General features: G+C 37.3%; 1 protein-coding gene across 1 annotated transcript; it reads right to left on the reverse strand.

The window, feature by feature from the left end:
* Positions 1-545: 545 nt before the first annotated feature.
* TMEM168 (transmembrane protein 168) lies at positions 546-25714 on the reverse strand. The gene is made up of 5 exons (XM_085318497.1): positions 25620-25714; positions 20952-22218; positions 10580-10722; positions 7920-8194; positions 546-3601 (listed from the first exon to the last, which is right to left on the reverse strand). Exons 2-5 carry the CDS (start codon positions 22086-22088, stop codon positions 3054-3056), a joined length of 2103 nt encoding a protein of 700 aa, XP_085174623.1. The 5' UTR covers positions 22089-22218; positions 25620-25714; the 3' UTR covers positions 546-3053.
* Positions 25715-25753: the final 39 nt, after the last annotated feature.

A 25753-nucleotide genomic window follows, 5' to 3' on the forward strand; every position in this document is an offset into this window, starting at 1 on the left:
AAGAACAAAATCTAACTATGAATACTCTATATTAAAACTATTTGAAATTTGGAAAAACTAGAATTCTTTAATGAGAAAACAGGAGAAAAACCTGCAAACCCATGATTAGTTTTGCCAATAACCTTTTCCCTACATTTAGCTGACTCTTCATTCAACAAACTGCTAAAGATCACCCAGTCTAGCCTAGAGAAAATCCAATGGTCTGGTAAGATGGAAACTATTTAATAAACAGAGGCAAAAAATCAGCACCATTGGATTTGTTTTGCCCCAACCACGACCATTACTAAATCACAGTAYGGATATTCCACATTAGTCTACTCACTGTCCCAGGACAGGTCAGGAATCCCACACTTACTGCTCCTGCTGTTGTACACAAAGAAAAATGTACACACGATGTTCATAAAAATGTAGCAGTAGCACATACAGAATAAGATTTACCCATTATAATTAGTGGGAAGTGTGATGGTTGAAAATAAAAAGAAAAATTTTGAAATAAAAAAGAATTAACTTTTTACTGTCAAATGTTTATGTCATGACTATTGCTTTAAAGGAACTTCGTGTTGTAAAAATTGTCTTTTTGCTCTAGTTGAAACAGTCTGTGCTGAAATCATGAATTTTTGCTGAAAGAGCAATCAAAATACTTTTACCAACCAACCAATTGCCTTCATGCAATCTTTCTTCTCTGTTCAAGGTTTGCTGTTCAGAAATGGTTGAAAATGACTTCTACTGAGGARGGCCTGCTTCTTTTATGGAGCTCAGTAGGTGCTTGTTCAGCCTAACTTTAAGTATACAGTTTCGGTGTATTCAGCTTGAATGAGGAGCTTATGCACCCAGGGAAGGCTCGGGAGGATGACTCAGAACATAAGTAAGTGCTCTAAAGTCATTAAATGGAAGCAAGGAATTTGTCTACTTGAACTTTGGCATCTGAAAGTTAGATAGCCACATCTGAACCTAAAACTCCATTTCTGCCTAGCAAAAACAAAACAAAACTAAACTAATGGGCCCAACCACAGGACAATTTACTTCATCCTAAAATAGATCATATGAGTCATCCTCTTGAGATATCCATTGCTCTTTGTTGAGGAGAAATGGAGCGCCTCAGGTCACTAGCTCAGATTTAGATGTCTAGCTTTCAGCCATCTAAATTTAAGTAAGATGACTCCTACCTCAGGCTCCTAGATTAAGAACTTTAGTTGGACAACTGATGTTGGATGGTCTGATTACCCTCCACTGTACTTGAGAATAGCTGCCTCTTAGGAATTTGTGACATAGTTGCAGCTAAGGCATTTACTTTGAGGCAGCTCAGTGGAAYTGATTTGTGGTAGTACATACGATTTGACCTGTCATTTCCTTATCCCTTTATGGAAGGGAATGAAGAAAGGCAAAAGGTATGTGTGTGGGATTACTTACTAAGAAAAAAATGGGTAATACATAGTAATGAAGAAACTTAGTGGCTGTTCCTTGTAAATCCACTGAAACCACCATTTTGAAGCTGGGTGCAAATTACTCTGGCTTTGTGCAGACCTTTAATTTAATTGCACATTTTATTTTCATGAATTATTGACAGCTGTGTTAGCAGATTCTCTAATTTAGTAGTCTAAAAAGTTAAAATGAAATTAGAAAAGTTACTGAAGGCAAAGCATTAAAAAGCTCCTAACATGTTTTCAGGTATTAAAAAAAATCAATAAATTACATTGTAGACAAATATCACTAATGCTTAACATTTTAATTAAAATACTGATGRAAACAGGAAAAAAAGCAAACTCTAGATCTTCTAGATTGCACACATGTATGCAAAAAATGCCACAAAGTGTACTGACTTAGCAGTTAGCAGTTTAACTCCTGATTTTTGGTACTTCAGCAAACAGACTAGAAAGCTATGCAGMTTCTCTGATAAAAAGAAAATGTGGGATAGGATTTCCAGAGTCCCTTCCAACATTCTGTAACTGAAAGAATTAAGCTTAGGAATACTCAGGATTCAGCTCTGTCCTARAGGAATAATCTGTTCTTTCATTTAGACTGTTTTGCTTAGTTTAAATAGATAATGAACTCAACATTGTACAAGATCAAGCTCTTGGGTAAAGACTTCAGGTGAATGTAGAAGCAAGGCAACCCGTGTAATTCCTCCTGTTTTTTTATTTATGGATCATTTTCTTTGTTAAGTTCCTTCTTCAGGGTAGCTTTTCAAAATACAAACTAACAAAAGTCTGAAAAAGCACTACCCTGACAACTGAGGAAAAAAAAGCTCTCAACACTCTTAATTTCAAATATGAATTAACTACTGGGAATATTTACAAAGAAAAGATCACTGCAAGGTATATTGCAAAGTAACACGTTTTAAATATTGCATTTGAAAAACCCTCTTCTGGCAGGCAGCAACAGAACATTACAGGGTTGTGAGAAAAGCTCCTTTTACCAGCCAGTTCCCACTGACGGCAGTATAGCATTCAGGCAGAAGAATGAATTAATTTAGAGACAGACTGAAGATGCAAAAGCAAATAAAACTAAACATTCTTGGTAGGTACTTACCTACAATGGCTCTTCAGTTTTCTATTACAATTTTGGCTCAAAGCTATTTCATAATACCCTTGACCCCACCATACAATTTCAAGGACATATAAATTGAATTGAATATTAGCTTGCTTCCTTTCCTGTATTTGAACCTTATACTGGATATAAATGACAAATATGCATGCCATAACATTCATAGGAGCTGCTGTCCATCAAACTGGTGATTCTGAAAGGCTGCTTTCTAGGTAACACATATGAACATGCAAACTGTCTCCAAAATGCAGGTCATGTCAAATAAGTCTTTTACATATTTAGATACAGTTCAGTAATAAAACTTGACTATTATAGTCCTACACTCTTCTGTTTAAGATCGCAGTTTCTAACTGTTGCATATTGTAGCTGCTCAAATAGCTGAACAAAGTGAACATAGCTCCTGATATAACACATTTATTCAAAGAAAATAGTCATATAAAAAGTTGTAAGTTGTTCTGTAAATGAGAAAGTTCCCAGAATTCCCACTTATGTTCCTCTTTGGTTCCTACTTAGGATTTAACAAGTTTGAAACCTTGTCCTGTGTCCAGCACCGTGGGAAGAAACCAACTCATTTTTAATCTTTTCAAGCACCTAAAGCATGCTTTACAGACCCAGAACAGATTGAGACCACAAAACCAGTTTGCCAAATGTACTAATGGGTAGGTAATACGGGGGAAGTATATCATCCAGTGTTTGGCAACATCGCTTCCTGTTGGCAAATGTAAAGTGTAGTCACTCCAGTGTTTAGACACACCGTACACTGCTTTCACTGTACGTCCTTTTTCAGACCAGCTGATATTATTGTCGGGGTTACAGTTGTATTCAACCCAYTGCCTGGTGAAGTCACCGAGCTGTGGAGGATCTGCTTCCTCGATGTCTACAACTCGAGCCATTTCTGCTCCTTGCACAGCGACGTACTGGTCATTCACTTTTCTTACTTCTTTAACCCAAGGCTGAGAGTTCTCACAGTCTAAAACGATGATGAGTCGCGAACAGAAAGTGCCATTCTTTTCTCGCCACCACTCCAGAAGCGTGTCAAGTCGTAATGCATCGCCTCCTACCAAAAAAGAAAATATTTAGGATTAACGTGAAGGAACAGAAATCTCTAGCATTCTGATTGCCATTTCCAAGAATCCCTTACTTTAACAACTTCATTTTAGAGATGACATAAATTTTCAACTGATTTTCCCTGCTAGTAGGTGCTGGAAACCTCCAGAGAGATAAGAAATAATTTCACCTGACTTGCTGTGTCAGTTAAGACCATTAACCCACCCTGGATAAAAAGGAGATAGAAATTTCCTCCTTCAGTGAAAGAAATTCAAATCTAATGAAGAAAAATGGAAATAGCTAAACATGGAAAAAAGCCTGAACTAGAGTTTATTCTGTATTCAATTCTTAGTAACTCTAAGGAAAGAGAGGATTTTTGAACCTATGTAACACATGCAAACAGCTCTGAAGCAAAATGAGAAAGGCACCTACTGGCACAAGCACCTCTTTGGCTTGAAAAATTCATCTGACCAGAAATTGAGATTCACTCTATAGCCACAGATGTTTGTCTTCAGAGCCTCAAGAAAATTAAAATTTATACAGATCTACAACTCATAAAAACAGAAGAGTTAATAGGAAATTTTCCACAATATTTGTTTCGTATCAGGTCAAACAATACTTTTAAATAGCAGTTACAAGTTTTAATGTTCCACCTCAACTCATGATCCAGCTATGTCTGAAAAGAACAGATTGTAATTAAACAAAGTTGCCCACAGCTGCGATTTCTTCTGCCCCCAAAGTATAAAGTATACCGCAGGATCTAAGTAGCTCTTAAATGCAGACTACTAATTTGATTGCCTAAGGAAAGCATCTTTCATACACGTGTGAAAAACGTCATTTTCTCCAGACTGATTATTAATGTGAAGAACTGATATGTCTAAGTGTTGGCAGGTTGGAGCTATGATACAGATTTCTGCCCCCACCCCCAAAGAAAAACCCAAACAAACAAAAAGACCCTCTAGCTTGAAAGTGTTGACTTTTAAAATAATTTAAGGAGACTTTAGCAACAGAGGTAGAAAAATGTGATTTAATATAACTGCATTTTAATTCCATAACAATTTTATTTGTGGAATATAGCATTTATCAGTGTTTTAAATCTTGCTAGTAGAAACGTACATTGCACAAGTGACATTCAAGTGGCTGTAAATAAAATAGAATAGCTGCACATTTCAGAACTCAAATTTCTACCTACAAGGTGGACAAGAAAGTGCAGCAAATTAATAATATGGAGTTAAAGCTCTGAGCATACTACCACAATTAAAGTAAAAGCAAAATTACGGGGCTACAAGCATCTCCAAAACAAGTACAGACACGTAAAATTTAGTATCAAAGGAAATCATAAAAAATACAAAACTACATAACGATTTTTCTTGGTGCATTATCCCCTTATCTTGGTACATTACTGCAGTTCATGCCTCTACACCAGGGACTTGTATAGAAGCTAATTTCCCTTCTCTAGGTAAACCTTCCGTGTAAATGAGCTGTAAAAAAATCTCTCTTTTTTTCCATTTTAAAGGCTTATAAATAAACTTCATTTTAGCATAACTACGCAGGGGTGCAGGTGATTTAAAAATAGTATTAATAGAACTGTCCAAACAAAACCATTTCATTCTTCATACACGCACACACAAGTTGAGTAACTTCTAACCCTACTAACCTCAAACACATGGAATAATCAGCCAATACATGATTTAGGCACCAAGCTGTGTAAGAGATCTATGCATCTCTGGCCACCTCTGACTCTTTGGCAGGGTCACAGGCACTTACGCTGACAGTTTCAGCAACAGAGACAAAGCTTCATTAGCCCAGCTCTTGCCTCTGCATTTTCTTGGAGAACACGACCTCCCAGGTTGCTTGACTGCTCATACTTTATGAATGACTAGTTAAAAGTTTATTTTATACACCACCGTGTTACACTCAGCTTCCAACAATAAAGAAACATCATTAGTGAGCTAATAAATACAGTAAGCTCCTTTAAAAGATGTCATTACCATGCAGAGACTGCACAGCTACTGCTGTGCTGTATCCTGGCATAAACCCTCAGTAAGATGCTGCTTTTTTCTTTTATATCTGAATGTTACATTTCATTGTTGGCATCTCTCATAATCCTCTCCAGAGGTCAGAGGATGGTACAGATTACAGGAGCTAATGGCCAAATGTTCCATCTGTCACAAAACACCACTGTCCAATTCACAAGGTACAATTATATAACCTAATATTCTTCAGCTTTTCAGTTTATTATTCCAGTTACATTCAGGAGCAGCGTTATCTGGAGTATCAAGTTACACTGTGTGATTTATCTAACTCTCCCAACAGGAAACTAATCATAAAACAGGATTCATGGCAAGTACCAACTGCTTGTTCCTTTCCTTTATGTGACTGTACATCATCTCCAAGTAGAGGTGAAGATGCACTTGGATGAAGAACTGAAAAGGAACTTTGTGAGAAAGTTGAAAACCACAGCATTTACACATTGTATCTTTTATCATAGTAGTTTTCTTTTTTTCTTTCTTTTTTTTGGTAATTGTTACCTTGGCCTTAACCTAAAGTGAAGACAGTTTAATTTTGTGAATATTCACCTGAACAGGTACGCAGAGACCTGAACTTCTCTGTCATGCTCCAGGCTTGCCAGATATAAACCAGGTCTGGTCCAGAGGCTGTCTAATCACATTTGTGCAGCAACATTTGCCTACATATATCCTGGTAAACTAACCACATCTCTGCTGCAGGCTTCGCTGTTAGCCTGCTCCATGCAATGCATGGGCACGCTCAGCAACGGCACGGGGCTGCTCCTGTGAACTGGACCATCCTGTTCTCAGAGAGGTTATTCAGCCATCCTGGCATATGCTTTGTTTCACTGCTTGTGCTAAGCTCAGAGAATGGCTGTGGCTTTTTTTTTTTTTTTTTTTTTTTTTTTTTTTTTTTTTTTTTTTTTNTTTTTTTTAGTACAGATGAAGTCTGTGAGAAACAATATGCATTGCCCTTCAGCAGATGTTATAGTTCAGTCATGGTATTGCCCTAAAACAGGTATATAGCCTCCAGATCAAACTGACCTGCACCTGAACAGCTCAGTGTACTGTTCAAGAACACAAGCCCAGAGAGATACTACTGACAACACCAGAAACTCACAGGCAGAGTGCAAACCATGAAGTGCAATTCTGTCCCAGGAAGAGAGAAAAAGTCGCAAATTATCAATGTACTTACTAAAACATTCATTTTTGTGCATACAGCAACCTCAGAAGCCCAGTTCCATATCAGCAAGAGAGTAAGGCTAAATCTACCAAGGATTCAAAAGGTTGAGTAGATTTATCAAAGAAAGATTTTTATACATTTGAGTAGAACCACACATTATAGAAATAAAAGGTGGACCAGGAGTGGGAGAAACAGTGAAGTCTATCCCAATCACACAACACAGCATTAAACCAGCCCTTTACTATAGGGGTCTGCAGTCTTGAAGCTACACTGTACCTACAATAACTCCTGAACTCCAGGATGTCAGAAAACCATAGTTATTTTCACAATACAAGCTTTGCTCTGTGCTTGAAGGCCTGCTTTCCTAGAGTGGATTGTATATCTGCTTCCTGTTTCTTCTATTACCTCCATCTTCCACAAAATACACAGCACATCTTAAAGACACCCATGCAGCCCTTCATAGATAACTTAGTTGACACATTGACACAGAATGCTATACAAATTGCTCAAAGGTAAGTGTGCTGGTGCTCTACCATGTAATGTAAGGAACAAGAAGATATTATAGTTAGTCCTTACAATCAACAAATATTTCTCAAAATACAGGGGAAAGCTGGTTTTAGAACAGGAAGGTATCATCTCCACTTAACTTTTCCAAAAAAAGTATGCTTTTAAGTTAACTTGTTGAATTGTAAGGAGAAAAAGAAATCATCTTTTAAATCGACATATAGTTCACACAGTAACAAATCTGAYTGCCATACAGAGGAAGGCAAAGGAATGAGTTTCTTCACATCAAGTTAACTGCATACAAAAGGGATCTACTGCATTTCCTCACTGTCTCACTAGTTCTACTGGTATTCAGCCTGCAACACTGCCAAATTTGGTGACTCCTTCCAGCCCCTGAATATCTTAACAGTTGGGCTCTGTATGTTACCCATTCCTCTTTTCCTCCCCTGCCAGCAGCCTGTATGAACCTGTTCTCYGGAGGCCTGTGTTTCTGTGCCATTATGGACAGGTAATAAACGTGACCAAAACTTTGAAGTTTCACAATACGGTACAATTTTTACAAGAAAGAATTCACTGACTTGGAAAGTTTATCAGCACCAAAACTATCAATAAAAATGTCCAATAGCAATTACCTGCTAGTGCCCATTCGCCAGTGCCATGTGAGTGACCACTGTAATATAAAATATAGGTATCATGTCTAGGTCCGTCTGCAGTCCGAAGTTCAAGAAAAGATTTGATCTTGGAGTGAAGAGTATCAAAGGATAGRCCACTTGTAGAGTAGTCACAACCATATGTCTCAATCATGTGATAAGCAAAAAATCTTTGGATGGCATTAAGCATGCCTGTAGACCTCAGATTTAACTCTTGTACATGCTCAGGTGGAAGAAGAGTTGGTTGCCCATCAGGACTAAAAAGAAGAAAAACAGTTATTATCATGATTTATTTTTGTGATTTCACRTTTAGTGGACCGATAGTAATGGGTGAACTTTCTGTGGCATGTTTTCTCCACTATGAAGTAGCACTGTGCTAAATGCAAATTCACTTGAAATACATAGTTTATAAACAATTAAAAATACTGTATTTGAGCAAGGGCCAATTATCACCCCCTTCCTTCCTTCACACTTTTAAAATCAAAAGCATGGTCTTTACTCAAGCCTGTGCTGTCCATGCAGCTTTCGATTTGTGTGTACGTCTGTAGACTTAAACTCGCTCTGCCTGCGCTCTAAGCCTGCTGAGTGCAGACAAGCTGTGATGTGAACTCGCTGGGCTCCAGCCATTTCATTAAGTCCCACTGAGAGCACTGCCTTCCRAGAGGCGCTCGTTCACACGCAGCTGGGAAGCAGTACCGGCGGAATGAGAACTGGTCTGCACTAAAGATCATGCACACTAGTTTTCAATGACAGACCAAGAGAAGACCAAGTAAATATTTTACTTAGATATTTTAAATTCATATATTTCAGTTTCAAAATACTCTTTATTCAATATGGTAGTTAGTTATGCAAATACAGTAATTCTGACTGTGTGTGCTGTTCAGATGCTGATCTTTCAGCATAACAAGTAGGTTTCAGATAATGGTATTCACAGYTCAGAAAATAAAAGTGCTAAGAAAATTATGAACTGGATTTAGAACAAACTACATACATATGTGTATACACAGATACACACRCTATATATACACAAATACACATACATAAAGAGCCACTAGATTCCCAAATGCATGTCTGTCTATTTTTTTTTCCTGAAGTCTTCATAACTATTCATTAATCATGATGTCCCCTTCAGGATGTGTTCTCAGAAAAAACATTCATCACTTTTCAATCAATGCCGTAATGCTAATGCTAAGGGGCCTAACAGCTGTATCAAATCCACTTGTTTCATGCTTGATTACAGAGATGCACAGATTTTGTGGATGAAAACAGGGAAAGATCTCACTCTACTAAYACAAAATATAATTTCTTATATATATTTTTGTGTGTTTTGTCTGCAAGTCAGTATGWAAAGTTTAATCTTTTTTTTTTTGGCTTAGTTAATTAAATTTTGCATCTCCTTAGCTGTTTAGTGCCTTCACAAAGGCTTATGTTCCACTAYAACAATTTTATTTAATACATTATCATCAGCATTTATCTAAGCAAGTAAAGATTGGGCCTGTTATTAAAACAATCAAGCTTTGCTACTAAGAAAGTGTAGCTCTGCCAGGCTCTAAACAGTTTCTCCAGAGTGTCTCCTCCACTGAGAAATCAAAGAAAACTGCCACAGTCAGAATAATATAATACAAGGCAAGAGTTAAATTACTGCCAGAGAAATAAAATACAAATATTATCTCTATTGTAATGTAAATTTTTCTAATCCCTAACAATAATTGACTGTTTTGGGTGGGKTTTTTTGYTTTTTAAAGAGAGTGGACAGCTGAGGCCTTTAGTTTCAGAAAGCTTAGAAAATTGTTTTTAGTGTATTTTACGCTACTTGCATACAAAAATCTAAGATCAGCATCTTCAGTTTCTTTTGCCCCTTAAACTTTTTCCTTATCCATTGAATCCATTACATATACAGTAAGCTGAAAAGATTTCATAAATTGGGTAGTTCTAYTTTTAAGCCTCTCATTGCAACATGTCACTCCATCCCTCTACTAACTCAGATAACTTCCATAGCTTTTGCATGCCTTTTACAAAAAAAAGGCTCATTTGTACCATTCAAATTATATGGTTAAAATTGCATTTTTCAAGTTTAAAGCTTATAAGAAAACCACATAAATGAGCAAGTAATAATAGCACAGAATCCTCCTAAACATTTTTCATATGGCAACATTTATATTGGAAAAAAAYCTGCTGTATCACAGTACAAATATTTGGTATGCAATCCAATAGCAAATACAACTTCAATGTACTTTAAATGCAGACCCCATCTCAGTTAGTACAGGTCAAAGTTGTTTTGAACAGGGATTGATCTGTTAGTTCTTTAAATCTCCTCATACAAAATATCTGCATTAAATCAAGTGCACTAATTCTGCTTTGCATAAGATAAGGAAGGACTACGGAAATTGCTTATGCATCTTTGATGCCTAAAGTATTTATTGGCTTTTTAAAAGCAAATCAAATGTATATAATATGGTAGAGTTAGCTACTCAGAACACTATTTTTGAAAGGCAAGGGAAAGGAAAAAGGTTATTCAAAATTAGCCCATTATTTTAATTTGCATTTAATTATTGGAAAATGCAGGCAACAGCACTGCATTACCTCTACTTGGCATCAGTTCACTTACCCTACTGTGAAGTCGAAATACACGGTAACTATACCTGCAAAAGTTGGTGGGAATCACAACCGCATACCCAACACACGTTCCTCCCAGGCAGTTTCCCAGCTCATGGAAAAGGCCGTGAGCCATGGACTCCAGGGGTAAAACAATGAGAAACGCGCTCATGAAGATCCCGTTGGTTGGCTAAAAGGAAAACATACAGGCTTATCTACTGCATGAAGAATCCTTCCTATCTGCTGGCTGTGGTTTTACTAACAATTCTCCRTGTTTGATCAAATATAATTGGGTCCTGAAACACGAAATGCAAGCTACCATGTTATACCTAATGTGTACCTGTTCTTCCACACCTACTACACAGTGAAGAACTCTGAAAACAAATTAAAGGCCAGTTTGGGAGGGGGGGGGCACAAGGTAGCTGTTGAAAGCAGGGATCATCACTCTTCTGAATGGAATGAATTTGAAAACATTCTCACTGATACAGGATTTAGCTTTAAAGCCCCAATCATAACTTAGTTTTACCATTGGAACAGAGCAATAACATTCCACAGAATTACTTACGTACATAAAGTAAGCACATCTGTAAATATCTGCAGGATCAAGCCTTAATCAGTAAAGAACAACTGTGGAAAAAAAAGTTGCACGTGGTCATTTTAAAAATTAAGATGCAACTGCCAGTAGCAATAAAATAGAAATGGAATCCTGAAATGCCAGGTTTCASGCAGAATGGATTTTWTTTTAATATTTTGTGACTGAGTTTAATGAGACATTAATTGCTTTAGGATGGGAGAAACAATATTATAATACATAATTAATCCAGAACTTYAATATACATGGTACTGTTATTAAATATTCATTTCTGTTTCGTAGTAAAGGAAGCAAGCTAGTTTGCTGATGATCCCARGCTGGGAGGGGTGGCTGACACACCTGAGGACTGTGCTGCCATTCAGAGRGACCTGGACAGGCTGGAGAGCTGGGCAGAGAGGAACCTCATGAGGTTCAACAAGGGCAAGTTTAGGGTCCTGCACCTGGGGAGGAATAACCCGTGGCACCAGTACAGGCTGGGGGCTGACCTACTGGAGAGCAGCTCTGCAGAGAAGGACCTGGGAGTGCTGGTGGATGACAAGTTGACCGTGAGCCAGCAATGTGCCCTTGTGGCCAGGAAGGCCAATGGTCTCCTGGGGTGCATTAGGAAGACTGTTGCCAGCAGGTGGAGGGAGGTGATCCTGCCCCTCTACTCAGCCCTGGGGAGGCCTCATCTTGAGTCCTGTGTCCAGTTCTGGGCTCCCCAGGACAAGAGAGACATGGAGCTACTGGAGAGAGTCCAGCACAGGGCTACGAGGATGATCCGAGGGCTGGAGCACCTGCCCTGTGAGGAATGGCTGCGAGAGCTGGGCCTCTTCAGCCTGGGGAAGAGAAGACTGAGGGGGGATCTGATCAATGTCTATAAGTACCTGAAGGGAGAATGTCAAGGGGACAGAGACAAACTGTTTTCAGTTGTCCCGTGTGACAGGACAAGAGGCAATGGGCAGAAATTGAAGCACAGGAAGTTCCACCTGACCATGAGGGGGAATTTCTTTACTGTGAGAGTGAGGGAGCACTGGCACAGTTTGCCCAGAGAGGTTGTGGACTCTCCTTCTCTGGAGATCTTCAAGGCCTGCCTGAATGCAACCCTGTCTAACATGCTCTAGGTGACCCTGCTGAGCAGGSAGGTTGGACTAGATGATCTCCAGAGGTCCCTTCCAACTTTACCCATTCTATGATTCTATGATAGCTACAGCTTTTTGTCATCAGAAGAGTCTTGCAACCTCTCACCACAYCTACATGTTACGCCCCCTTTGAATAACTCTACAATGTCAATGATTTTTTTTTTTTAATCTGTACATTGCCTTACTGTTTAAAACACTTGGTAATCTGGTGTGGATTGTCAATTCAGCTTAACATAGAGGCAAAGCTATTTATAATTTGGAAAGTAAATCACACTGCAAAATTACACCAAAACCAGTTCTGCTTGGCACATGGCAGCCTATCTCAACTATGTTCAGTTTTTAAACAGAGAAATAGTATTAGATGACTTATTCTGAAAGAACAGCTTTACCCATTTTATATGCTTCCCGCTGTAAGAAGAAATACTGTGTCTGCCAAYTGTCCCAGTCTTGAAAAGTGTCCCATTATATTTTCAATAGAAGGATTTCCCCTGTATGTCCTTGAAATGCTGAGAGCAATACTTTTACCRCAAATAAGCAACAGAATCTGTTAACTGAGCAATCTTCACAAATTCCAACATCTGAAACCACTATAAAATTATATCCAGATCCCACTATGCTTTATAAAATGCATTACAAAGAGTTCATTTAGTTTCCAGTTCTGAACAATAAAGTAGAAGAAATGACACTGAGCAGATGGAGAGCTTCTCTGCACACCTTATCAGGAAAAGTCCAATTAATATGGCAACTGCTTTGCTAACATTAAGCTCACAGAACTGGTTCCAATGTAACAGGTCCATGACAGGTGATAATGCTGGTGTAAAATACTGCAATAAGATCTCACATGGTATAATGTAGTTCGATGCTTTAGGCCTAATAAYTTGAATTTACAAGGAATATGGTGTATCTGTTAAGGTACACACACATTATAGGAGAGTCACAGTCCACTTTTAGGTACATCACTTTCTTAGCTATCCCAGCAGATATCTTGCATGGTTCCAGATATATTTCTTTCCTCTTTCCAGTCTGTCTATACTCAGAGGGTGAGGAGTTAGTAGAAGCAGAAGCAACATGTTTAAGACAAGTGCACAGAAGCACACACATACTAGTTCTTGGGTTTTGTGTCAAAGAATAATGATTTTCAGACAAATTTCTTAAAAAGATATACAGTTACCTGAAATCACCAGAAGAAGACAGGAAAGCTCAAAACAATATAACAATTATCAAACTGTTTTGTTGTCAATAAGTAGAAAAATCCTTAACATCCTAAAAATCCTTAATATAATCCTGGATTATATATCCATTAAGGATATATATATACACACACACACACACACACACTTATATATCTTTCTCAAAATACATCAGCAGGAAGCACCCATTTTGGTTATTTAGTTTTCCAAATACTCTCTGAAACCGAAAAAGACTCAGAGTAGCAGAAATAAAAACTTAGAAATTTAAAAACTTAGAAAAATTACTTCTTAGAAAACCTAGAACTCAGTATTCATTCTTGAAGCTTGGTAAATGAGAAGTTGACAAAACACTGCAGCTTAATGGCTATATTAGTTCCAAGATTTGGAGACTTCTGCAACTGTAGATGCCAGAAAGAAAAGTTGCTTTAAATTAAGAAAAAAGATGACTTTGATTGTGCAGAAACTGAAGAGCTCATCTTGAAAAGCTTCCTATTCATGATCTAAACCTTGGAAAGACTGAAGACATGTCTTCATTATTTTTATATTATAATAATTTCCAATACTGGAAAGTATTATAACACATTTTTAGAACTATAAAATTCAGCTTTCCCATCACATATACATGTTTCTTGAATCTAACTGTAATAAACTGCTCTTAATATTGCAATAGTCTTTTGATCACAGTGAACATATCCCAAAATAGCAAAGTAAATGTATTAAGTATTTTGTTGAAACACTTGCCCATAAAACCTACAGCAATAAGAATATCATTAAGACACTATCACATTAGAACAATAACAACAAAAAAAAGAACCCTAAACCATTCTTTTTAGCATTTCCAATACTTTTTTTTGGAGATTTAGTATTTAATATAAGAAAATAACATAGGAACAGTTTATTCCATTTTGCCGCTCTCTGAATAGTTTTTTAGTTGAACATAGTCATAACTACAAGTTAATTCTCTTATCACAAGCCTTAAAATGGCACAGTAGAGTTACTTTTTTCAGAGAAGCCTGAGTAACATTTATCTCCCTAACATTTATCTAGATTTACCCACCTAAATATTTTGAGGATTTGGGCCTAAAATACTTTGGAAACTAGGTCCCTTTTCCAAACCACATTAAGGATTAGGGAATGCTTTGAAAATGTATCTTAAACYAATAAGTTGTTAAAGCAACTGTTACATTTTCCGAAAATGTTCACTAGTATTAATTACAGTGCTGGTTTTAGCAGGAGCAACTCGCAAGGTACAGATGGACACACTTACAGTTCTCCAGCCCAATATTCTGTCTTCTAAGGATTTTCAGAAGTGGCCAAACAGAYGCTGAGGAAAGATTCTGACTCTCTGTACTTAAAATGTAATTTTAATAAAACTAGCGAATTGATGTTAAACAAAACAAAACAAACAAACATTAATAACTAGCAAAATTGGCAGTGATTTGGAAAGCAAGCAAAGAGATGCTGGCATTTACTGTCAACATTTTTTGAATAGTTCTGATTTARAAGAAATATTTCACTAACAAATACTGATTGATTAATGATGTTTAAAACAACTCTATAATGAGATAATACAAAATATTTTAATTCAGCACTGCAAATATAATGACCGGTGGCATTTTACTGTGTCTAAACTGTAAGAATTTGAAAAAGCACAAAATAGTAACTAATTAAGCTAGTAACTCCTGTAAATCTTAAGACAGGTCTCTCTTTAAGATAACAGCTAATATGCCAGGTGGAGACTGTCAGTACTTTAGTAAATCCAAAAGATTTGATGACTGCTTCTTAATGGAACAGATGGCAATGCATGCATAGGTGGAGCTAGGAAGAGTTTATGTTCTTTCATCTGTTCAACCCATTTTTCATTCTGTTTTTGACTGCACTGGCAGTCTCAGCCTGCAGCACGTCTCTGTACTCTCAGTGCCTCCTGATTCCAGACAGCTTGCTCAAAAAGCAAACACAGAAGACAGGGTCCATCTCTGCAATACTCCTCAACACAGGAGTAGCCATCTTCTCCCTTCATCTTTGTTTGTTTGTTTTGCCTTTGTCTRTCTTCTTCTAAATGAATGTTTAGGTAATACCTCCTGCATCCTCTTTTCAACGCGGAAAAGGTAAAAAATGCTTGCTTTGGGCTACTAAAATGACAGACAATAAAAGATGAGTGAGATCTATTAGCAGTATTGCCTTTCCACACTCTTTAGTTTTTCAGGCAATACTTTATTGTTAAATGTAATTTTGTTAACAGAAGAATTTACAGGTATTTTATATCTAAGGTTGATTATTCATGGAGAGGACAACTCCAGTCCCAAGGAAAAAARGCACTGCTGAAAGTGAAATGATTGTGGAAAAGTATTTAATAATAGAGCATAAGTAATACATGACAGATGAAAAGTATGAGGARGAAGAAAAGAATTAAAAAGCATTCATTTAAATTGAAATTCAGTTACAAAGACATTTAGAAAAGCCCTTCTAATTAAAATAGAAATATATTTATAAACAGATGTGAACTAAGATTAGTAACTGACCAACACAACTTACGAAGACTTACGAAAATGTATTTGGGTATTTATAAGGAACAATTCTGCCTTGCRTTCCATTATTCATGTTGAATTATATTTCCTTATTTTTATAGTGTATCTATATACACATATTTTTATATAAAATATACAATACATATACACACACACACACTATATACACACATACGCACACACACAAACAATTCTGCTTAGCTTATCTGCAGTTTAACTCCACAAAACTAATAAAAGAGGAGACACTCCATGAAGGAATAAGTTAAGGAGAAAAAAGGTAACGTGATGACTAATCTAGCAAACRTGAGCATCTAGCATCTCATTCCAAAAGAAAACAGGAAATACACATTACAAGGGAAAAAGGAGATAAAATGAGGAAAGTTGCAATGTAGATCAACTACCAGCTGAAACATCCTTATAAACAAATAATGAAAGAATACGCTCCGGAGAACAATATATAACTCTATTCTGACTACCAGAACATCACTGAGAAAATCTAAAAAGTTTTGCAGAAAGTAGTCTTCATATTCACTAGCAGACTGATTTTTGTTTGTTATGTTGCCAATCTCTGACTTCTGCTCTAATCACAGCCCTTACATCAGGCTTTGTGAATCTGACAGAGCAAAAATGGAAATGGTTGCAAATTAAAAAATGCACTAAATTTAATTCTGAGTTTTGAATACAAAAATTTAAATTCTGAAATAATGAGACTTTGACAGCAAAGTTTAACACAGAAATCACCTTCTTTAAAGTAACAATAAATATATTCTTTCTTTTATCACAAAGTAAYACTGGTGCTGAGTTCCCAGCATTTTGCAAAGCACGTGAGGAGAAGAAACATTTATTTGCTTTTGAATTTCCGTCTGACATACATCCAAAACAGACAGAAGGAATGTAACCAATCATTCCCTATTACATTATGGTAATGGAGAATGCCCTGAGCTTAATCTGGTTACCAAAAATACCCATCTAATATGGACTCTACCTTCATACACTCTTTTTTTAGGCAAAAGAGGTACACATTGGTAGCTAGGAATCTGCTCGTCCTGCCAAGGTTAAGACAACTTTCCAGAGATGGTTTCTCATCATTTTATTAGTCTCTGAAAGAAATAATGCCTTTGCGTGATTTCTGCTGGCTCGAGTCCCAAGCAGGAGCTTGACTACAGAAGCCACATGGGCAATCGCTGGAATGAACAAGTGCACTGGAGTTAAAGAGTCTACTGATCTCACTAAAATCACTCACACAAACGTGAAGGCAGGTGCCGAATATTTTCTAGGGATTTTGTGAGAAAAATGTCACCAAGTTTCTAATGACAAGYCAAGGTCTCTTCCCTTTTTAGCTAAAGCAGGGATTATTCTCAGCACAGACCATGCCACAGCTGAAACATATCCCACTGAAAAGCCATTACTCAATTTTTAAAGGCAACCACCAAGCACGTATGATGTTTCCCAAGCACTCCAACCTCTACCCACTGGTCGCTCAAGGGCTTCCTGGGCCAGACATGGTTTCTATAGAGTAAATAACTCCCAGTAACTTGTTTCCATGAACTTGTCCAGTTCTCTCTTGAGCACCTCAGCATCCACAGAACACTGTGACATGTATTACCAGCATTAACTAAACACTGTATGAAGAACTATTGCCATTTGTTTGTCTCAAACCTGCTTCCTGTCAACTTGATTCCTCCTAGTTTTTGAATTGGATCTGATTATTTATTTCTTACTGTTTACCTTTTCTCACATCACATGGAATATTTTATACGTTCATCATATTCCCCGAATTGCCTTTCCCAGACTGAAGGGCCCTAGCTTAGTTATTCCTTACATGGAAACTGTTTCATGTCTACATGCTGCCCTTCTCTGAACCTTCTCCTGCTGTCTTATCTGTAAGATGGGAATTAAGAATTGTGCAATTATTCAAAATACTGAAACTATGGATTGATACAGTGACAAAATGCTGTATTTAGTCTTTCCTAATAATTCCCAATATTTAATTTGCCTTTTTTTCTTAAAAATCACTAATAACATCAAGTTGATGTTTTCACAGAAAGGCACACAGCATAGCCCTAAGATCATTTTCTGCTACATACTGATGTCACTAGCTTTTTTGYGCAGCAAGGATTTCTAAGAAAAACCTCAGACAAACAACAGTTCCACCAAGTGTATAGTAATAATACTGCTTTTCTGAAATGAAATGCAGACAGTAGTGTCTGACAGTTTGATTTCTCTAACTGTTAAAATATGTTACAAATATATAAATTATCATAATGAAAATACTTATTYGCTGCAGAAATTTGTTTGCTGCATTACTGTTGAGCTTACTTAAAACCCCTGTAAACAGTAGAGTAAAAAAATCCAGCACAGAATTCTAAAGTATTGTCTTAAAGTCCAGAATTAGCCCTATAAAGAAGCAAAATGACTATGTCCCTTATGTTAGAAAAAAACAAATGACATGCAATGGTGTAAATTGTGTGCTTATATACCAYTGCTTTTTTATTTACAATTATTTTGAAAACTGGTACTATCTGAAAAACTACAGAAAAGGAAACAGCATCTTACAATCACTACACTATATAGTAAATCCATTTACAAAATTGTGTTCTAGTCACATCTGATAAAATATTTTCTGGCAGGAGATGAAATAGGCAACAGAGTGATTTGCAAGGCAAACATCATACTTCAGAGGTAGAAATGGTTCCAGCTGGAGACAAATGCATTCATAATTTTAAACTAATTCATTAGTTGTTTTCTTATAAACAAATGATAAAAAAAGTGTAGTTAAAAGAAATGTAACTATAATTTTCTACTAAAACCATAAATGAATATAACAAAAAATGGACTTCCTGAGGAGGAAAAGTAGTTTGTTTGATGCCTTTCATTTTTGCCACTGCAATTATTCCTTTTCCCACTGAATAAATTCATGATGTGTCAAAGAGAGATGATGAACGGCTTATCTTATTTACACAACAAGACGCTAGAAATTGAAATTAACCAACAGCAAGTATTACGATTTCAAGTGAGCTGCCTACTTGTTTCTTGTAAACTCTGTCCAGTGCCAGTGCAACAGCACTTCTTCAGAATTAGAGATGCCTGAAAATAATCAAACATATAACAGTTGCAATGATTTTTAGGCATATGGCAGAGACAAAAGAAAATTACAAAGATACAAAGAATTACCGAGTAAAAAGGAAAAAGTAACAAGATGCATATGAATCCACCTTGTTTAGGCACCTAAACTGCACTAATGAAGCAGTCCTGCTCAAGAAAGTGCCTGCGTACTGTCTACACAAATCAGTGAGGAGGGGCTGGTTCCTCCGAGGAGTACACCAGGAGGTTCTGCCCAAGCCAGGCGTTTAACCCCAGCAGACAGACTCTTGCTCCGTGCACCAGCAAAGGCGCCTGCCTCTCTCCAGGGACCATCTGGGCAATTCACATACTGGCTTTGTTCTGACTGCTTTGCTAGGTATAAGCAGGTGGAGTGTTTCTGAACAGTGTAATATTAATTAATGCTTTTCAGGATGTTAAAGGAGTAGGGCAAAACAGAAAAAAATAGCAAGACTAGAGATGGTAAGAGATTTGCATTTACAAAAAAAAGTAGCCACCCATCTTATAACAATGATTTGCATTTTGTTTGATAAAATCACATAAATCTCAGAAATATGGAAGTTACCAATATTAATATGCTGATTTTATAGCTTAACTATTTCTGTCCCCCAAACTACTTTCTCATTTCTTTCAGTGTATTAGCACCTTCTCTTTTCTGTAAATACATTTGGGGGAATTTTCTTTTCTACTTTTTTTTTTCAGTTCACCTTCTTCCTTTTGTCCGCTCTGCAAGTCTAGAAGCTATAGCAATGCATGCTGACATTTTTTTCAAAGCATGAGTACAAACTACCTAGCCTTCCTGCCAGGCTTCTGTTAGCCTTGAATGCTCCTAAGGCAGAAAACAAACAAAAAMCCCAAATAATCCCCCTCTCACCCAAAACCCAACCCCTAAACCTTACTGCTCTCAATAGCTGTCAATTTCCTTCTCCAAGTTCTGTAACACATTTCATCCAGGAGGTTATTTAAATTGAGAAAATCTGCAAGAACTGGCAGCAAATGGTTTACCACTGTAGAGGCATTTCTGTAAACCTGGATCTGCTAGATTTCTTTTCTTTTCTTTTTTTWAGTGACTTTGTAGTTTTTGATCAATTTTGTAAAAAAWAAAACCAAAGTCTCTTCCACTCTGCTGCAACATTGTCAACGCACTTTTAGTTTGGGGCCTGAACAAGTATTTTGAGAGAAATGTGTATTTTCTGCTAAAGAAAGGACATAGGCCTTCATTCAGAAATGGAAAGAAAATTCAAAGATAAGCAGACCAGATGGTTTTAAGAACTTGTCTTTCAGAGAATATATCATGTGATGCATAAATAGATTTGAAAGCAAGGCATCAAGAACATTACAGGAACATCGAGAATATTATAGCAACAGTTTTCCAGTTTATCAGCTCTCTCTGACTTAACATTAACAGTTAAATACAAAGAGAAGTTCTCGGAAAACGTATTCTTAAAAACATAAGTTTGCCTTGACTCCATCACAACAGTCCATAAGAAATATCCTCAATATAGCGTGCATTATAACGATGCAACACCATGATTTAGTTTGAAAAAAAAATTCATGGTGCAATTAATTCAAAAAGGAAMATAATTTCATAAATTGATAACTTAAATTTGTAACTTAAAATACTTTGCATGCTTTTTTTGCACTGAAAGCATAAACTGTTCTTGTTCTGACCACATAAGGAAGCTGGTAAGTTCCAGTTGCCTTACTAGGCCACAGTCAAGAAAGAACAAAGTGTTAAACTATGTTTTCTGAAGCCAAAGGTTCCAATATAAACTTTGAAGTACTGAGCCATAGTACACTGTCAAATATCATAAGRATTTTGAAAAGCCAACAATTCTCAGGAACATTTTCAAGAGGGATATCAAGATAAAGAGATTATTATTTACCTGCCAACATACTGCCCCCAAAACAGCAGTTGCAACAAGGCTGAAAAATACCAGTTGCTCTGAAATCAAGCAGAAGTGACGCATTCCTTTAGATGCCATAACTCTATCGAGGCTATTGTTTTCTGCTCTGTGAGTATAATATACTTTGTGACAGTCGTTTAATTTTGTGTGAAATCCCCARAGAGTTATAAAAAAAATAATATGACAGATAATCCAAAAAATTCCAAAAATAGAAAAACCAGGTATCACAAAATACCAGAGATCCAAGTCACCTAGTTTAAAGGCTGCAAGAATGAAAAAGATAAGYTCAATGACTCCAACTGAGATGACAGAAAGCCTTCTGCAAATTTTACCACGGTACAAGTAGGGTTTCCACCGTTCAGTAACTGAAAGTCCACTGAAGTAAACATCGAGAAGAGGATCTGAAATTAGGCAACTGAAGAAACATGCCAAGGCAAATGGGTTTGTGGGAATTTTTAGTGAAGGAAAAAACAACAAGGATGCAATGGCTCCAAAAATTGCCAAATTTGGAAYTGCCAAAAAAGACTTCATACGCAAGTCAATAATCAACACGGCCAAAGCCATGACCAGCAAAATAATGCTCATAGATTTTTCCACCAGCATAGTTGTGCTGGCAATCGCAAATCCAACCAGTTCCAAAAATTCAACTGTTGTCAGCAGAGTCGGTCGATGATGGATACAGCCACAAATCCTCTCAACCAAAGCACATAATATCCTTAAAACAACGGCGGAAAGGAGTAAATACTTAGTAGCTTCTTCTTTCACATCATTTTTGAAGGCAGAATTATTAAGAAAACAGAGAAGGCCAAGCAAAAAACCAAACCAAAGATTGGAGAGACTCAAACTTGCTGCTTCCATTGAAAAATAGTAGTAGAGTATGCTGGCAATTCCAAGAACAAAAAGCCCCAGGATAAATATTACCAAAATCAGTGCATCTGCAGTTTTCTCCCATCTGACATAAAGGCCCATGCAGATGGCAACTAATAAGTTGATTCTGGCAAGATAGCCAAGATATCTGACAGATGAATGCATGTTCACTTCTCTGTTCGCTTCTTCTAACCTTGTCATTGCTGCATAGAGACAGTGACTAACACAGTAACGCAGTGACCTACACATGTAAACTGCAGTTAGGGGTTTCTACCCACTTGACTGAAAGTAGATATCTCGGTTTCATCCAACAAACACAATACAATAGTGTGTTTCTGTAATATCATTTCAACAACAATGGTCCAGAATCACTGAGGTCCTAGAAGAAGAATTAGAAGAAGTGTTAGTGGCAGATTATTCCTTCTAATCTTACACAACATAGCGATCCTTTTTTCCTAAATAGTTTAACATTTAAATCTAAAAAACATATAGAATAAAGATTAAATAAGCATTTTCTTAAAGGTCAGGCAAACTGGAGACCATTATTAAAAATATTATAAAATGATTTGCTCATAAATCTTATTTCATAGTTTGAATAAGAAGAAAATGYAACCAAAGATGGCCAATGCAGTTTCTCCATGAAAAACATTTATTTATCTATAAGAATTGAAAACATTACTATGATTTCTACCACCTTCTAAAATACTTAAACATTGTTTCAAAGCATTGTTTAACCTCACTGTTAAATTCCTTGCATTCTTACTTTACATTAAAACTTTTCAGTATGCTTTGCAAGATTTCTTTTCAGTAGTCAAATAGCTACAAAGTTTAGAAAAAGAACTTTATGACGAGTAAACTGATCAGAACTTCATGAGCTTAAAACCCACAAAAATCATGAAAAAGGAAATTACCATTACCTCCATTTCTCAGAATGGGAATGGACACACAGAATATCAACTGATTTGGCCATCATCACATTCAGAGACAAAATCTAGACCTTAAGGTAAAATTAAAGCCTTTGTATTACATGTTCACCCTCCAAGCCACTATTTTTCACTAAAACAAAGTCATCAGGATAAACATTTATAACATAAGATCCTCCTAACCAGACCCAGTTAACTGACATAGTTATTTTTTGTAATATAACACAGGAACAGACAATAATATTTTCAGAAGGAATTTTGAAAGAAAAGGTGGATATGGAGGTCTCACTAGAGACCATTATTATTTTATTGGATAAGTATCTTCCTGCTCTGAACTGCATCTTGAAATGTGAGAACTGCTGTAACCCTATTAATATTTAATCTTACTGAGCTTACGCTTAACCAGCATTATTAATTGCTAAAATTAGAGTTAAAAAGTTAATGAGAAAATTCTATTTCCATTAAAATCTACATTTCACTGTATTTACTGATAGTCATCTTCTTAAAACAAAGCTGTTGGAGGCACAGTACAAAGCTCTCTAGTTAGAGGCACACAAAGTTTGTATTTTGAAGTCAAACCCCCACTCTGCATGCAAAACATGTTAAAATACCACCTTCATAACAATTATTCAGAGAACACACTTTTTTAGAACCTCACTCCACGTCCAGAGAACCACATGTATTTCTGATTTTTACTACTTTTGTGCCTTGAAACTCTAAACCAGGAATCACTGAACAAATAATACAAAACCTATACTCCCAAAGAAAATAAGATGGGAAATAATAGGTAGATCAAAAGAAAATAATGAAAGAATAAAATCAGTATCATTATCCTTCCACCTCAAATTTTCTTAAGAAGTTTCACAAATTAAAAGAGGCCCAGAATCACGCTTCCAAATCCCCTTAGTTAAAACTTACTGAACTCCTCTGTAGTATTTACACTTTAAAACATAAATTATACATAAAATTTTTAACAAAACATTTATCTAAAGAGTATGATTATTCAGGGTATGGGCAGAGTCCCCAGCAAGTAAGATGCACATGAGGCCTCTAGTTTTTTGAAGTAATTACCTGCTCACCTGTCTTTCTAAAGAAGTAACAGCATAACAGAGTAGCCAATGTGTCAAGAACATTTAAAAGCTACATTATGGCTCACTGCTTTCATTTATAGTGCGGGGGGAAGCATTATGGTACACTAAATTGGAACTCAAAACTTAGAACTTATTCTTGATTTTTAAATTTTAGTTCTTAAACCAATGAAGGAAGAAAAAAAAGTGAAGGATTGATCTCCTTATAAACTTTGGCTACTCTGAAGACTGACATCCAGTGAGAAACCATCTTAAATAACTGGTCCGGTGACAAACTGCAATCTCATTAATTTTCTACTTCGTATAGAGAGCACAACCAAAAGTTAGCTATCATATTCCAGGTGACCATGCATCAATGATTTACAGTATTATAGAGCTGTCCACACTCTTCTCAATTTTTCTTTTAATACAATTAACAAACACTTTTAAGACAGCTTGAGCTATTTAACTCCTACATCTTTACCGTGCTTCCCCACAAAGTTACCACTAACTAAAAACAAATATACAGCAATGATTTCACTGTTCTTTCTAATCTAAATTACTGACGCCTGATGCCTCAGTACTGCTACGCTGAACTACATCTGCCGTACTGGCCGGTAACCCCAATTACTGAGCCTTTTTGGAATTCCTCCAAGTTAAGGGACTAACACTAATGTTTATTTAGACAAAAGCCTCACTGAAATCACCAGACTGGCTCATATGCAAAAAGTGAAGCTTCCCTCTAGTGCCTGGCTTGAAGTTTTGACAGTATTACTCAGATTTTTGGTAGGCTCACTATGCTAGCAAACTCCCCTGCCTGGAAGCAGTCGCTCTGACAGAAAACGACTCTGACTGCTTCACCTTGGGTCAAGCAGAGTTTTGTTACGGCAGGTCATGAGAAATCCTCCTCCAGCTGACATCCCACGTGTCCACGCAAGGGCCTGTGCGTTTATAGCGGCAAAAGAGAAAGTCTACTCAAGGGCTAAAAATACGCAAAACAACAACTCGGACTAAAAATTCAGTTTCCTCTTCCTGATTTTCTATTGAACTAGCAAAAAGATGCATTAGTAAGCCATGCTAATAACTGCTAATGTATTTCTGTATCYAAAACACGTGACTACTTTTTTGGTAAAATAGCAAAATGTTGCATTTTCACAATTAATATACCACACAAATATTACCAAATTTGTGCAATGCACCAATACAGAAAATTTAAACGAGAACTTTCAATATCTGTTTTATTCTTTGGAACGTGCAATTTGTTACTTGTTTCTGTTCAGGCTCTGAACAAAGACTACTCGTTTCTTTTTTCTTTCTTAAATCGATGTCCTTAACATTTCAGGCTGCAATGCCTGAGTTACATATCTAACCAGACCACATTTAAATCCAAAATAAAGAGAACGCATGCGTTTATTTTTAAATACTCATCAAGTTTGCAAACATTCATGGTTTTAAGCAAAACCTGTACTGGAGCCTAAATACAGATTTTGAAGCTAAAGCACGCTAAAACTTTTCTCTATGCAAAACCAGTGACGTTCCCAAAGCAGCCTTCGCCGCCGCCTGGGAAAGCCGGRGAGGGGGGGAGCGGGGAGCCCCCCGGGGGCGCCGCAGGCCGCGCGGCCCCGCGCAGCGCCGCTCACCCGCCGGGGCCGGAAGAGCCGCCCGGGGAAAGMGCGGCGCGTCCCCCGCCCAGGGCCCTCCGGCCGCTGCCCGCAACGGGCCGCCCCGCAGCCGGCGGGGGACGGCCCGGCCCCGCCGCCGCCCCGGCCCCAGCCCCGGCTCAGACTCACCCTCAACAGGCGCCGCGGAAACTTCCCAACCCCCCTCGCAGCGCCGCCGCCGCCATGTTGAGGCTGAAGCCGTCCCGGCTACGGGCAGCGCGAAGGCTCAAACAGCGCCGCGGCCTCGGGGCCGCGCCAGCCGC

Source organism: Rhea americana, unplaced genomic scaffold, assembly GCF_003343005.1.
Source record: "Rhea americana isolate MKP2758 unplaced genomic scaffold, rheAme1 scaffold_54, whole genome shotgun sequence".
Taxonomy (NCBI): Eukaryota; Metazoa; Chordata; class Aves; order Rheiformes; family Rheidae; genus Rhea; species Rhea americana.